The following is a 16,818-nucleotide window of genomic DNA, read 5'->3' on the forward strand; positions in this document are numbered from 1 at the left end:
CAATGTAGACTTGGATGGAGGGTTTTAGAGTAATGTGAAGACAGTTGACATGTTGGCCAGTAACTCAAAAGAAACAGAGTATAACGCAGCAATGTGATCCACCCTTTCTGTAGCCTTGGTGTGTGAAACGCATATATTCAGTCTCTTCTTTGACTTGTTTTAGGTTACATCCATTATATAGGTATTGTGCTATTGAAACCAAAAAGACCAGATACAACGGTAATTTCTTAAGGAGTAATAGTAAATGGAATGGACTCTACAGTTTCATAAGGAGGGCTGAAGGAACTGTAGGGAAAGCCTTGCTTAGAATTCAATATTCTTTGACTTGGTTTAGTTCTGTGAAGACAGTTGGTATATTGGCCAGTAACTCTGTTACTCATGAAAGCAGACCCACAGTCTATTTGAGTTTGATTTGCTGAGGGGTTATGGGACCATCAAAGTGGTCAGTAACCTGAGACCACAAGGCCCCTCAGAGAAAATACAAACTGTATGCAAAGATACAAGTAAAGTTTGCACTCCCCAGTCAGAAGAAAGGTTACCAGGTCATATTTTCATATATCCTTGGGTGCCAGGGAGATAGACCAGCTATTCCAGGAGGAGAGGGAGTCATTGGGACCCTGAAACATGTTCTCTCTTCTCTGCACACAGCCCCTTCAGTGTGGGAGGCAGTCCAGAGATTTGCACTTAGCACCTTCTGATTTCTATGTCAATACATAGATTCACAAGGCAGATAGTGTGCAAAGAGCCCCAGAGTCAGCACAACCCTGGGACTGTGTGCAAGAGGCTGGCCTTGGGCCGAAAGGAAGGGGGAGGGGGAAGGGGGCAGGGACTTTGCACTCATTCTCCAGGTCCTTCTGCAGTAAAGTGGGAGGATACCATTCTTTCTCTCCACACCTGAATCCAACCTTCCAGACCATTCTTCTCCTGGGGCAACTTCATATCTGACATCTATCTGACAGCCATGGACCCCAACTGTGACTGTGAAAGTGATAAGAGACTCCTGGGTTCTGGACACAACTCCAGGACAGTAATCCCCTGCCTGTGATTAACTGTCGGGGTGCCAAGGATCAGGGTAGATGGGAAAAGGGCCCTTTTTCACAGATAACTGACTTTAGTATCCTTTTTGGAAATGTGATCCCTAATGAGTAGATCAGGGTGTTCAGGGACTCAGGCTGCGTCAGTTTGGGGTGGGGGAGGGCTTCTGAAAATAGAGAATAATTCAGATTGATTTCTGTCCTTCCTGGTGGGAGAAGATGCTTTTCTAGGGATCTGAGAAAGGTAAAATGACAGCTTCTTCAGCTTTGTTAAGGGAAGCCTGGAAAGAGCTCAGAGTGAATATCTCTTCTTGGTGACTGTGGGGACCAGGTTTGGAGAATGAGCTCTAGAAGTAAATGAGAATCTCAGACTTGAGTTTCCTACTCCCAAGTCTACTAGAGTTCTGGGATGTTCTATGCTCCTCTTCAATGCTTTTCCTCCTCCAGGTGGCTCTTGCACCTGTGCAGGCTCCTGCAAATGTAAATCCTGCCGATGTACCTCCTGCAAGAAAAGTGAGAGTGAGTTAGAGTGTAGTGCGTCTGGGAATGGGTGTGGGTGTGTTCAGGGAAATCTTTCTCTGGTTTCAACTAAACAGCCCCTGACCCATCAGAGAATACCTGAAGAGGCCTGGAGATCAGTTCCGGAGTTGGGGCTTTGGGGACTCATTTCTTAGTGGTACCAAGTCCCCTAAATCACCCCTGAGAGATAAAACAGCATCCTTTGCTTGCTTCTGAGGCACATCCCCGAACTTGAACTCTGCAAGGCTTTCAGGCCAGGACACATCCTACTTATCTCTTGTTTTCTCTTCTCAGGCTGCTGCTCCTGCTGCCCAGCAGGATGTGCCAAGTGTGCCCAGGGCTGTGTCTGCAAAGCCCCCCAAACCAAGAGCTGCAGCTCCTGCCACTGATGCTACTGCCTCCCTGTGCCTGTAGATAGAGGAATTTGTACAGATTTAGCTTTCCATACACCACAAATGTGCTTTCTATTTTGTTTCTACGGAATGTGTGAATGCAAATAAGACCATTACATATCCTTCGATCTCTGAACTTCATATGTTTGTGAAACAAGGGACAGTAAATCTCAACCCTATGGGTAGAGTAGCTTTGGAAGCCTCATTCAGGGGTAGAAAATTCTGGGAAAGGCTGCTAATCGTTGACCTGTCAGATATTTGAATGGAAAGAAACTTTTCAGACCACTTATTCTAACACAGCTATTTTACATAGGCTGGCACTGACATGCAAAGCAAAGAGAACCAAAATCGTATGATTAATAAGTATCAGAACTTGGACTACAATCCCAAGTCTTGGGCTCCTTTTACTTCAACACACTAAATAGATACCTGTTGACTGGATAATTGGAATTACTGTATCATAATAAGTCAATGACAGAGTAGAGGTGGGAACCAGTATGTTTCAACTCTTGATTTCTAATCTTTTTCTTCCTTGAACCATAATTCCACAAAGATGATTAATCTCTGACTCTTTGCAGATATAGCATTAGACTCCCATACTCATTGAGTTTAAGAAATAGAAATGATATATGAGAGGAAAGATCCTAGATCACACAAATCTCTTCCAAAAATGCTTTTTACTCCTGGGAAATTGTAAGGATAGTTGGTTCCTTAGGATAGGAAGTCCAACCTCCCTGTGACTCAATTTCCTCATTTTTAAAATGTGAATCCCTCCTTTGCCTACCTTACAGAATTCGTATGAAGAATTCTTACAAAAGTCACATTACTTTGGAAAGTTAATGGAGCTATTCGTATATGAGGAAATTGTTAGAATTATTATCATTGTTCTTAGTATTGAAGGAACTAGGAAGAAAGGCTCTTGGGGAGGCTAGGTGGTGCAGCGAATAGAGCACTGGCCCTGGAGTCAGGAGGACCTGAGTTCAAATCCAGCTTCAGACACTTAACACAAAAACTAGCTCGGGGACCTTGGGTAAGTCACTTAACCTAAATTGCCCTCCAAAAAAACAAAAAAGAGAGAGAGAGAGAGGCTCATGAAGACTTTGGCAATCTATTTCTCTATGGGCTCACTTGGCATCCCTGTTCTTCCGAGTGGTAGACTATGCAGGAGTAGGAAACCTGTGACCTCAAGGCTGCAGGTTCCCCACTGAGTGAACCTTCCTTCTTTCTCTTCCCTCTCTTCTCTCCCTTCCCCTCCATTCATGTCAGCCCTATTCCTCTGGTGTCCTTATCTCACTCTTCCCCCCTTTCCATTGTGCGCACTGGAACCCCTGTTCCATTTTTTTAAACTAACCACCCTTCATATTGATCCTGTGCCCTTACCCTAGAAATTACTTTGTATATACAGTATTTTGGTTTTTGCTTATGTGTGTGCGTGTTGCTTCCCTCCAGTAAAATATAAGGGCATAATTGTCTTGTATTCTAATGTATCTCTCACAGTGCCTGGCACATCTTAGTTGGTTAGATTATACCAAATTGGATCACATGCACTGGTCAGCCAGGCAATGGCACATTTTGGTTATTTAAATATTCTGGTTGATAAAGAGTTACCATATATATTAGAAACAGATTAACTTTTCGCAAAGCATCAGAATATAATAAATGAATTTAAGAATAAAAACTTGACTGAACCCACCTGGCTGTGGGGGCACAGGAGGCCCTTGAGGCTTGGGAGGGCCCCAGGGCCCTCTTTCTGAATATCATCTCTCTCTGGACCAGGACCTATGTTTACATCACAGACTAACCTTGGTGCTCCTGATTTGCCATAATGGGAAAATACAAGCTACACAGCAAGTTGCTGGGAGGGGAAGATATAGGAAAAGTAGACAGAATTGCCCCCTCACTTTCTTTAGCATTTTTCATTGCAGAGGATGAAACAGACTTTATGGTGACAATGAACTGTCAGATATCACAAATTATTCTTCCCTAACCTACCCCTCCAAGATGCCTTTATGACTTTGACCCTTCCCATCCTTCATTAAGCCACTTAAATTCTAAACTTGAGCTTCTAGTGATGTGTTTCTTACTTTTCCTATGGCATAGAACCCTTTTTAATATTGCCCTACCAGCTCCCAGACTCACACAGGGTAAACCAGGGATTATGGAGCTAGAGAGAGAAAAGTAGAGACAAAGATAGGGAGAGAAACAGGGAGAAAGGGACAGAAAAGGCTACAAGGCAGCTAAAGCTAGAGAAAGACAGAGGGATGGGGAGAGACAGGAAAATCAAGAAAGAATAAAAGGGCAGAAATAGAGAAAAGGCAGGTTGATGGAGAATACAGTAAGAGACAGACTCAGAGAGAGATGCAGAGAGATGGAGAGAGAGAAACACCTTCAGGACATGGGCTCATTGGTTATAGAACTGAAAGGAATATTCCTTTCACTCTAAAATGAATGTTAGATATTCTCCTTGCATATTGTCTGCTGTCCTTGACCCCTATCCCTTGCCTCAAAGTTTCTTTTGCTAGGGAGCAAAGAATTTTCTTTTATCTGCCTTTGAAAGAATGCCAGTGGTCTCCCTATTCATTTGGCTTTAATCTCAATAAGAGAACTCCCTCTCTTCTGTTTCCCCGCAGCTGGGGGTATTGCTAGAGGGAATGCTGGGAAGGAGAGAGGTCTTTTATGTGTCCTTGGCCCTAGGGCCTTGTGGATTCTCTCTGCTATTCAGTCTGGAAGGAAAGATCGGGAAGTGTCTTCTCTGAGAGCTGTCTTACCTTCAGGGCTCAATTCAATAAGCATTTGTTTCTCTCCTGCTGTGTGACTGGCAGGCACTATGTTTGCTACTATGGGATTGGACTATATTGGAGGTGGAGTCTTGGGGCTGCAAATGATCAAATATATGTCAATCATTAGCATTCAAGCTCTGTCTATTGAGCCTCTTGAACATTGAATGGGGGGGTACTCCCATGGCCCCTCATCCTAGAACTAGACCAGTTGGCCCTTAGGTGCACTCTGTAATACAGGTATTAGGAGACCGTAATTCTCATGAAGGTTCTTCCCTTCACTTCCTGACACTGGTCAGATTCCTTGTCTCTGGGTCTCAATTTCAGCCTCTAAAATGTGGTAGTGGTAGGTTTCTATTAGGGACAAAGAATGTTTTAACTTTTAGCTAACAGTTGGTCGATAATATTTTATTAGGGGTGGCTAGGTGGCTCAGTGAATAGAGTGCTGGCCCTGGAGTCAGGAGAACCTGAGTTCAAATCCAGCCTCAGACACTTAACACAAAACTAGCCATGTGACCTGGGGCAAGTCCCTTAACCCCAACTGCCCTACCTTCCCCCTCCAATAAATACTTTATTAAGTTCCTCCTACCAGGCACTGAACTACTTGCTGGGGATACATTCATGAAAATAGGAAGATAGTCCGTGACTTCAAGAAGTTTACTATGCGAAGACAATATACAAAAGTAAGCAAGAAGGGGAGGAAGATAACCAGTGAGGAGTGGAGGTGGTAGGGGTGGGGGTATGATGGAGAAGGCCAGTGGAAGGCTGCTGGAGGGGAAATGAAGTGATGGCTGACCTGGATTCCCTCCTTAATTAGAGGTTCTGGGAGGAGAGGTCTCTGCCCTCCTGTCAAAGGAATTATTTAACAAGCAGGTATGGTTATGATTTCTCCTTGTTTTACAAATGTGGGAGATGTGAAAGATGCGCTGACTTACAGATGGAGATTCTGAAGACCAGAAAGGTTTTCAGACACAGCAAGCTGGTGACAATCCTTGAGGATTCCTGTTATACTCAGTATTATGCAGGGCACTGGAAGAAAAAGACTTAGGGTGACAAAAGGAACAGAGGAATCAGTTCTTACCCTTCAGAAGTTAATGGTCCTATTGGGGATACACCAATACATTCCCAGGAGTTCGTGAACAATACAAGTCAATGTGGGATGAGAACCAAATGAGTGGTTCGGTGTCATAGTTCAAAGAAAGGAGTTAAGAATCCTTGATAAGACTTAGAGGAGAACTCACTGATGACTGTCTTCAAGGGTTTCAAGAGCTCAAGAAGGATGTCATTTCTTCTACTTGACAGCAGAGAGCAGAACGAATAGTGATGGATAGAAACTGAAAAGAAGCAGGTTTAGACCTGATTTAGTTAAACAACAACAAAGACAAAAACCACTTTTTAACTACCAGAGCTGCCCAAAGGTAGGAGGGACTATCTTATCTTTGAGGTTGGTGAGCTCCTTCTCCTGGGTGGTTTTCAATCAAAAGGTGGATGCCACCTTCTGAGGATATTTTAGAGAGGATTCTTCTTCAGGTATGAATTGGACTAGATGGCCTCAAAAGTCCCCTCCAAATTAAAGAGTCTTTGGAAATACCACTTTGAAAATCTGTGCTAAACAGTCATCTCAAGCAGACTTAAAGAGGGGAAGAAGGAACAGAGGAAAGGAGATCAGGGAATCCTAGGCACAAGGAACCAACATGGAGGAGGAAGGGGGAATTGATCCAAGGCAGCCCTAGCAAATACTAAAGAAGGGCTGGCTCAGTTCTTCCTCTTGTTTTCTTTATTTGTGTCATGACACCAGTATTGGCCCGGTGTCCCATATTTATACAACCTTGGTGATTATCTTTCAATTGCCCTCTTGTTTCTCTCTTAAAGTCAGTCAGCAACCAAACCAATGTTCCTGCTATTTACCTGCTTTCTCTCGATTCCTATGTAAGCCATGTTAGCATCTCTTACTCCTCATTATGATTCATCTGACTATTGAAATACCTTCCTAGCAGGCATTCCTGCCTCCATTCTCCCCTCTTCCTAATCTAGCCTTCAAATGCTTCCAAATTCATCCTCCTTATGAATAGATCTGGTTGCCACAATGCTCTGCTCAGAAATCTTCAGTAGCCCCCCATGCCCAGCAAGTAAAATGCTAACTCCTTTTTTTCCCCTGGACTTTCAAGGCTGTCCACAATCTAGTGGTATCCTATCTTGTCAGCCTTTTGTTGTTCAATTGTTTTTCAGTCATGTCCCCATTTGGGGTTTTCTTAGCAAAGAAATTGGAGTGGTTTACCATTTTCTTCTCTAGCATATTTTACAGATGAGGAAATTGAGGCAAACAGGTTAAGGAAACTAGCCCAGGATTACACAACCAAGTAAGTGTCTAAGGGCATATTTGAACTCAGGTGTCCTTTTGATTGGGCTGGCACTCTATCTCCTGTGCCACCTAGCTGCCCTACCTCATGCCAGTCTTTCTCATACTATCTCATCATGTATTTTATATTTACAATCGATAACCATGTATCTCAAGTGTTTTCAGAGTTTTCTTGGTCATACCATTCTCTTCATTTGTGATTTCTTTCCTTTTCATTTGTTGGGAAAATGAAATGAACCCAGACTTTGGAGCAAGATTTTCTTGGAGTTATTGCATCGTAGGATTTAAAGTTGGAGGATATTTTAGAGATTGTCTAGTCAAACCTCATTTTACAGATGAGGAAACTGAGACCCAGAAAAGTTAAATGACTTGCCCAAGATCACACATGGAAGAGCTGGATTCACATTCAGATGCAATGATTCTTATCCCTTTCTCTTTTTCTTCTATAACTTGGTCAGGCACAAGAGGGCCTGGGGTCTGACTAGACATTCCAAGGCTGCTTTAGTCTACAAGACCCCCGGGCCCCCAACATTCACCTGATTTACCTGGTCCTACTGTCTAAAATTACACTGAGTACCATATTCCTTTGGGTAAAGCATTGTCCTCTCTTTGCTAGTGATTTTTTAAGTATATATTCCCATGGGAAGAGAAAGGACATACTGAGGTACAAGGCTTCTGTTGTGAATGGGTACATGAATTTCCTAGGGGTAGAGGAGACATGAGTCAGGGTAGAGAGGAGAAGTTGCTCCAGAGAAATGGTACAAGGACTTTTCTCAAGACCCCTCTGTTTTTCTTTTCTTGAAAAGGTACCTCTGGCTTGGTTGACTGCAGAGCTCCCTATGTCATAGTCTGGAGAGTGTGAGGATATATTTCATGAACTGACCATTCTAGAATGAAACTTGACCTAGGATTAAAACAGTATTAAGTGAAACTAGGCCTAGGAAAACTGTGCTGCGTGATCTTATGTTTCCCAGATCAAAACTTAGCGAAAAATGATCTAGTCAAAGTTTCTGGGCCCAAAGCTTCCCCATTAAACCACACTGGTCTTTGAACAAAAATTACTTAAGCATTCTACAATGGTTCTTTTGTGCATCTATCTACTTGTCCATGTAGAAAAGAAACAAATGCTTTCAAGGCCAGAAAGACTAAAGGAGGAAGAGATATGATAAAACAAGGAACATTTCTGTATATATCCCTACTAGGGTAAAGTAAGGGGCAGCAATGATATCTATTTATCCTGGAGTTTGTTTGTTTAAAATATATTTTTCCCCTAAAGAGAAGAGGCAGGTTTTTCTTCTCTCTTAGTTTTGCTACTGCTACACCTTGTTTTGGTAAGGTCAATTTTCTGTTGTGGTAGTGTTAGTTTTTTCTTTTTCTAACTTAAGAGAGGAGCTCTAAGGACCCTTACCAATCCCACCCATTCTGACTTTTGCTCAACAGTATTTCCCTCTTTCAGAAGGTTTAGAATAAGATTTCCTAGTCTAGGGTTTATAGTTAGATTTCAGGGGATCAGGAAATAGGAATAAGATGGGGGAAAATGCGTCCATATTTTCACTAACCTCAATTGAAATGTAATATTTCCTTCAATGATTTAGAAACATTATTCTGAGAAGGGACACATAGACTTCCTGTCAAAGCCCTGTTGCTGTTGCAGAAAACTCTAGTGCTCGTTCTGTCTGGCCAGGAGCTCCAGTCCTCCTAGGAAGAGTCTAACAGGCCCTGTAGAAAGACATTATTGTTCTGTATCATCTTCACAGAGCTCCTTTCCTTATAAGCCAGGCAGCCTTCCTCCTCTGGTCTCAGTGTTCTGTTTCTTTACATCTAAATTTTTTTTTTAAGCAGTCGGGGTTAAGTAACTTGCTCAAGGTTACACAGCCAGGTGTTTCTGGGTGGGTGCTAAGTGTCTGAGCCTGGGATTCGATCTCCAGGTCAGTCAGACACTGGAGCCGGTGCTCTTACTTGCTGTGCTACTTGGCTGCCCCATTTACATCTAAATCTTTTCCCTCCCTTAGTCCTGTTTATTTCCCTTTGTCTTCTCTGCAAAATAGGTGATTTTACTGACTCTTAGAAGTTTTTAAAACTAAGTTACAAAAACAAAGGGATTATTTCTTAAAATCATGCATTTGGAGATGGAAGGGACTATCTAGGTCACTTGATGAATAATAAATTGCAATTATGAAATTGTGAATTAAAATTTCCCCAATATTATCAATATACATTTTAACTCCATTTGCTCAGTATATTTACATACGTGTTGTCAGAGAGCTTCAAGAGTAATCAGTTGTCAGTTGTCATCCATACCTTTGTCCATACTCAAAGATCTCAAGTGTAAAAATACTGATGGCATATATATTCCAAAAGCACAAAAGTTCAAGAGAGGAGTCCTGTTTACAGAGGCCAAGGGTATTCATCAGCTTGGGTATCTTAGGAGGCACTGTGAAGACAGGAATCTGAGCCTGGCTCTTAGCTTCTCCGGAAAGAAAAATAAACACTTGTTGCCATGGATATTTAATAATTCAGATGTTGAAGGTGTAAATTCATCTCCCTTCATAGAAGGATATGACTATATCAATATCTGTTTCTGATACCGTGTTTCCCCGATAATAAGACCTATCCCAAAAATAAGCCCTCCCCTTACTATGTAAGATTCCTCTAAAATAAGCCCTCCCCCGAAAATAAGCCCTGAGATTGCTACTGTAGTGAAGGTGATCCCCTGTGCTACATGCTACATTACGGTACTCTCTGTATACACCATCCCCCCCGCCAGGTGAAACGCACGCCGCGCTCCGAGCTGCATCCAATCAGAGCTGCAGCAGTGAGAGCATCATCCTGTTCTTCCCCAGTGATTTGCTTGCTGGCACCATTGAGAGCAGTGCCATGGAGGAGAGCTGAGGCAGGACAACATAAGCCCTCCCCTGAAAATAAGCCCTCTGGTGTTTTTCTTTCCAAAAAATTTAATAAGACAGTGTCTTATTATCGGGGAAACACAGTACTAGTGTGTCCTAGGAAGATGGACTGCTTGGCCAGAAACAGGATGGAAGTATTTGGAAGTAGAAACCTGGTCATTGGTTCATTAAGGCAAGACTGGAAAAGATATTAATTCTTGGACCTCTTCTTGGTGACTCTGAGTTGATAATATGGAATGGAATGGAAAAGAGAATCCCAGATTTATATCTCTTAGCCCTAAACTTTTCTCTCCCTTCCCTACTCCTCCTTTCTCCTCTCCTTTTCTTTCCTCTCCTTCTTCTACCCTATTCCTCTGCTCCTTTCACCTCTCCTCCCTCTACCCCCATTTTCCCTTCCTTCTCCTCCCTCCCCTTCCCCTCCTTTTCTCTCCTTGTCTTTCTCTTTTTTTTTTTGGAGGGTAATTTGGGTTAAGTGACTTGCCCAAGGTCACAGGGCTAGTTTTTGTGTTAAGTGTCTGAGGCAGCATTTGAACTCAGGTCCTCCTGACTCCAGAGCCAGCGCTCTATTCGCTGCACCACCTAGCCGCCACCTAGCCATCCCCTTGTCTTTCTCTTTACTTCTCCTTTTCCCTTCTCTCCTCTCTCCCCCTTTCCCTTCACTCCTTCCCAACATTCCCTTCTCCCTTGTTTTGCCCTTCTCTCTCCCTTTCAGCTTGTCTCTCCTCTGCTCTTATCTGCTTTTCATTCCCCTCCCTGACCTCATGACTATGGAATTGGTATAGGCTCCGGCAAATGTAAGTCTCACTGCTGGCCCTCCATGAAGGACACAGTGAAAAACTACTGAGCACATTCCTTTCTGACTTGGGTGACACAGAAGCACTTTAGGCAGAGCCTCATCCCATCTCAAAGGACCACAAGGTACAATGGACTGACTGCTCAATGTAAGTCACTCAATGGGCTGTATTTGCCTACATGTGGGCACTGTCGCTCTTGGAGAGAAAAATTAAACTGGGAGGTAAATTTTACTCACAAAAGAGCTAGGGGTATTATTCCATCACTTCTTTCTGCATTTCCTGTTCCAAAGAAATACATGCTTCTGTCTCTGTCTCTGTCTCTCTGTCTGTCTGTCTCTCTGTCTGTCCCTCTTTTTCCCTCTCTCTTCCTCCCTCTCCTTCTCCCTCTCTGTGCCTCTCCCTCTCCCTCTCTCCCTCTCTCTCCCTCCCTCTCTCCCTCTCTCTCTCTCTCTCTCTCTCTCTCTCTCTCTCTCTCTCTCTCTCTTTCTCTCTCTCTCTCTCTCTCTCTCTCTCTCTCTCTCTCAAGGATCAAAGAGGACAACTTGTTCTCAACTTGTTTTTCTTGGATTGTTGATTCTGTTCATCCGGTAAATTCCAGGAATGTATGTGGTTTTTTCATTCACCGTGGCGCGATGACGACACACTTCTGGGCTTTCCATTTCAGCTTCACTCTGCTCCCTTTAGCGGGAACATAGAGCTCCTCACCTCAGAGCAACGTGATGGAGGAGGCTGTAAGGGGAGACAAAACCGTGATTTAAAGAGACAGGGAAAAAATGTGGAGAGAAAAAAAAATGAGGAATTGAGAGTGAAAGCTAAAGAGAAAGACTGAGACAATGAAAGAGATTACAGATGGAAGAAGCATGGAGGGCAAAAATCCTGAGAGAGAACCAAGGAGAAAAAGATAAAATGACAGACAAAATAAAAGAGACAAAAATAGAGAAACAGGGATAGATAGATAAAAAGACACCAATAGAAAACTATTCTTCCCCATGAGGCAAACTTGGGAAGACTTACCCTGGTTTCCTACTCCTCAAAATTTCAGTCTCTAGTGGGGAAAAGTCACTTTTCTTACCTGCATTTCAGAGAGATCATAGAATCATACCTATCTCTCCATCTTTCCTCATCCATCTTTTCAAGTTTCACTGAGCAAGAGGGCGGCTTTTCCCTTGTTTAGAAGCCCCCAAGGTCACACAGACCCTCTCAGCTTGTCAGCTTTGACCCAACGACCCTGAGGGACCTTCTGTGGCAGCTGCCTCACTTTCAGATCCAGGAGTGTTTGATAAGAAAGCAGGCTCATAGATTTAGAAGGGGAAAGGTCATCTGAGTGCTGGGACCAGCAGAGGGGGCCTGAGTTCTCCCTCCCCACTCTCCATCTTTGTTACTTCAAATCCCTAAAGGGAGGAGAGAGGCTAAATGATACCACAGATACAAAGCATGCCACAAATTTGAAAGTGTTCTATAAATGTTCGTTACTATTCAGAGTTCACAACCAAGTGGAGAATGTTGGTGTTAAGAAAAAGATGGGCTTTTACAGAAGCCACAGGTTCCCACCATTGAAAGATGCCACTATTTCCCAAAGGTGAACCAATCTGATTGAGACCTTCTACTTTATTCTAACAGATTTTCCATCTTTGGCACCTGTCCAAATGTGTGTGAGTGAAGATATAGGCATATACATGTCACATTTGCCTGTATTCAAGGCTCAGTGATTTCATCATGGGGATCCAGAACTCAGTTGTTGTTTTGTCATTCAGTCATGTCTGAATCTTTTGGGGTTTTCTTGGCAGAGATACTGGAGTAGTTTACCATTTCCTTCTCCAGCTCATTTTACAGAGGATGAAACTGAGGTAAGCAAGGTTAAATGACTTGCCCAGGGTCACACAGCTAGTAAGTGTCTGAAGCAGGATTTGAACTCAGAAAGACACATTGTCCTGACTCCAGGCCTGTATTCTATCCACTTTGCCACCTAGCTGCCCCTACTTTCCACTAAATTAGTGCCCTACTCTTTCTTACAAACTAGTTATGGTTACTTTGGGATACCTAAATAGAATGCTTGCAAACAGGAATATTCAATTTCCACCCGTATTTAGTGAATTTGTCTCCTACATGTGATAAAGAAACCCAGGAAGCAACAAGCCACACCATATTTTAATGGGGTTCATTGAAGTTTTAGTAGAGATGTCAGGAAGTCTGGAGCTGAAAGGGGCTATTCCTCTGGTCTATGACAGGAGCTGAGTCTCCATTTATCCTAGGCCCTTCCTACTCAGATCAGGGTGAGGGAGAGAGAGGTAGTAACTCCCTAATGAATAATAGAAGTCACAGCACCAAAAAGGGCTCTCCACCATCTCCCTGAGAAGCCCAGAGACGAGGACCCAGAGGATCCAGTGGGAGGGAGGGCAATGGAGGGAGTGGTGATAACTCCCAGGAGTCCCATGTTGACTATAGAACCAAATAAAGCAGTGGGGAATGGTTAATCGCTGGGGGTAGGAGAGGGTGGAAGGGGAGAAGTAAGGCATAAGAAGACTGGACAGGCAGGAGCAGGCCAGGCTATAAGGGACTTTTAAAGGTAAACAGAGGATTTTATATTGGCTCCTGAAGGTAATAGGGAGTCACTAGAGTTGATTGAATATGGGGGTGGGGGCAGAATAGTTAAACCTGCACTTTAGGAAGATTAATTTGGTAACTGAGTGGATGATGGACAGGAGTTAAGAGAGACTTGAGGCAGGCAGACCCATCAGCAGGCTATGCAATAGTCCAGGCATGAGGTGATGAGGGTTTGCTTTGGGGTAGTGGTCATATCAGTGGAGAGAAGGGGATATATAGGAAAGATTTACAAAAACAGAAAGGGCATGACTGAACCAGTGATTGGATATTGGGGAATGAGAGAGAATAGTCAGGGATGACATCTGGGGTGTGAGCCTGGGTGATCAAGAGAATGGTGGTCCCCTCAATAATAATAAGGAAGTTAGGAAGAGGGAGGGTTTATCTTTGAATTTTCAGGACTATAGGTATTTAATAAATGCTTGTTAATTGATTGGTTGATTGATATGTAGAAAAGTCCCAACTCTGATGCATTGCAGAATTATTTCAGATTTTCAGGTCCCAGATAGTCTAGGTCAGTGACTAACTAGATGGGACAGCCAGTTTAGGATAGAAATGGTTCCAGGATGCAAAAAGCTGTTATCTACAATCCTGGGAATTAGGGTTCCATGAAAGAAAGCACTTTGAGATTAGAGATGTACATTAGTATAATTTGAGAAACAAGAAGAGATTTTCCCAGGAGTTTAAGGGTCAAGGCAAAATAGTGAATTTGCAATAAATTGCAGAGGTAAGCTAGAAATAAACCCTCAAAGTATCCTAATGTTATCTTTATCTCCTAAAAAAGTTCAAATTCCTATTTCTATCTAAATTATTTCCATTGCAAAAGGGAATGGCTCTGAGACAATTTTTTTTTTCTGAGAAAGGGGAGAACAACTTTCCCTTGAAATTCTAAATATGAGTTGACCTAGATACATTTTTCATCCTCTTCATTGTTAAGAATAAAATTCCTAGAAGAAAGACAAACAGTCCCAAGGTAGATGAGGCAAGCTTATTTATTTTATGTTTTTGCAAGAAGCAGGTGAGCTGCTAGAACAGACACACACCTACAGAAGTGAGAGCAAGCACCTTTATCCCTGTCTAGAACGCAAGGTCCCTCCCTCATTTTCTCATTGGCTAAGTACTCTGAGGTATACAACTTTCCAGTACAGCTGCTTCCACATCCTTTGTATGTGTATTTAAATGAGTTGTAGCTCCTCTTGGGGAGAAGCTAATATTCATGAAGCAATTAAGCATGTGAACTTTAGGCCTAAGTACTTCTTCACCATTGACCTGGGTGACACTGGTGTCATTGTGGCCTTTTCCTGGTTTGCTCTTGACTTTAAGTATTTCTGTTGCAAGAAAACCTATTGTAATGGGAATGTGAATTTTAAAGATCTTCCCTGCCCCTAGGCTAAAGTGCACCTGGAGCTTGGGGTAGGAGGCTTGTTTTTCAGTAGATACTTCTTGATTGGCCATTGAGTAAGGTTGTTACATTCTCTGAGCCAGGAGAAGGCTATATAAGCCCTGATGTGTAGCTTTGTTTTGGGGCTCACTTTGAGAAGTGTTCTGTGATTTGATCAGATGAAACTCTGGAAAGCCTTTGTCCAGAGCCGCTCCCCCCCCCCTCACCCCGGCTTTGAAACCCAGATGTTGTTTGGTATGGATGTAATGGTTGGACAGTTTGGAAATCTGTCTCCTTGATCTGTTTGTCTTGATAATTCTATCTGTATGCTTTGAAGTTCGGGGTGCTGACCTTTTTCCCCTGAACTAGGTAAATGATACATATTTGACTGATTAAAGTAAGCTTGTTAACCCATTTTGAGTTGCTTTCCTTTAACAAAGCAGATCTAAGAACCCGTGTTGGCAGACACCCTGGGGATGCTGGGGTGCTTGTTGCTACACCCACTTCTCGATGTCTATGTGGAAACATAATCTTTTTTATATTTGACATCATCTAGACTATTTCTACATTCGCACTGAAGTCACCAAGTATTGGATTGTATACAGACTTGATTTGGAGGGCTTTGTGGAGGTCTTCAGAGAATTTGCCTCTTCATCCCCTGCAGCTGATGTTGTAGTCATTTTCACGATCCTTTTTTTTAGATACATGTCATAGATACTACAATATAAGATGATCAAATGTCCCATGAATTGTTTCTTTTTGCCTTTGGGCTTATGACAAATCTACCTCAGCTAACTTCTTTCTTTGATTCTCTAAGGAGTATCTTATTATGATCTTTCTTTCTCTTTAGGTGAACCTTCTTTCTGGTTTCATTCATAGCAAGAATGCTAGGATTGGTATAATTCATCTCCTCCAATAGTATGCCTATTTATTAGCTATAAGTCAAGGATCTTGAATTTTGAGTACTTATAGCTATAGAGAGGATGATTAAACATCTAACCACTTTCTGCTAATTTTTTTTTGGCAGCTAGATGGCACTATGATAAGAGTTCTGGGCCTGGAGTCAGGAAAGCCCTGAGTTCCAGTGTGACCTCAGACACTTATTAGCTGTGTGGCCTTGGGCAAGTCAAGTAACTTCCATTTGCCTCAATTTCCTGCTCTGTAAGATGGAGATAAAAGTTGCATCTACCTCCCAGGGTGTGTAAGGGTTATGGGATTTAAAGATCTTCCATGCCCCATAGGACGTGCTGACGTAGCAGGAAGGGGCGGAGCAAGAGAAAGCAAAAGCCAGAGAAAGCAAAAGCCAAGCTAGTGTTCCTGCGGTGGCTGGCAGTGGTGGCCACGGCGGCGGCAGCAGCAGAGGCAGCAGCAGCGCGAAGCCCTTTTTGAGTTAGGACTGCTAAGGACTTTCTGCTAAGGACTCCTGTTGAGGGCTGCCAGGGGCCGGAGCTGCTGGGAGCGCGCTTCCAGGACGCTGGCTGGTTGCTGTGCGTGGGGAGAGGAGGACCTTTGCCTGAGGTAGCCTGTTCTGTTTTAAAGGCTTGAAAATGTGGGTGCTTTCTACTTTATCTATCTGTGCCAATATCATAACTAATCTGATGGCTTTCACTTTCTGGTTTTGGGACTCAGTCTTTGGTATCTTAATAAATTTTCTAGTTTATTTCCCCATATGGCAAGCATGATGTATTTTGTGATGGATAATTATATCAGCATATTTGTAATCTCTATAGGCATTGTGAATATGGCATTACTGATACAGGGTGGTGGTGAGGATTAAATGAGATAATATCTGTAAATGCTTAACACAGTGCCTGGTAATCATATATGGGGCATACCATATAAATATGAGCTATTATTTGGGGGACAACTAGGTGGTGCAGTGGATAGAGTACCACGGTTGAAGTCAGAAAGACCCATCTTTCTGAGTTTAAATCTGGCCTCAGATACATACTAGCTGTGTGATCCTGGGCAAGTCACTTAACTCTATTTGCCTCAGTTTCCTCATCTGTAAAATGAACTGGAGAAGGAAATGGCAAAACACTCCAGTATTTTTGC

At 42.9% G+C, this 16,818-nt stretch overlaps 1 protein-coding gene across 1 annotated transcript; it reads left to right on the top strand.

The window, feature by feature from the left end:
• Positions 1-961: 961 nt before the first annotated feature.
• On the top strand, positions 962-1,962 carry LOC138176853 (metallothionein-2B-like). The gene is made up of 3 exons (XM_069107768.1): positions 962-986; positions 1,482-1,547; positions 1,848-1,962. The coding sequence occupies exons 1-3, from the start codon at positions 962-964 to the stop codon at positions 1,940-1,942; spliced, it is 186 nt and encodes a 61-aa protein (XP_068963869.1). The 3' UTR covers positions 1,943-1,962.
• Positions 1,963-16,818: the final 14,856 nt, after the last annotated feature.

Source organism: Petaurus breviceps, unplaced genomic scaffold, assembly GCF_028583685.1.
Source record: "Petaurus breviceps papuanus isolate PSGF00001 unplaced genomic scaffold, PetGlider_PUasm1.0 90281, whole genome shotgun sequence".
NCBI classification, from domain to species: Eukaryota; Metazoa; Chordata; class Mammalia; order Diprotodontia; family Petauridae; genus Petaurus; species Petaurus breviceps.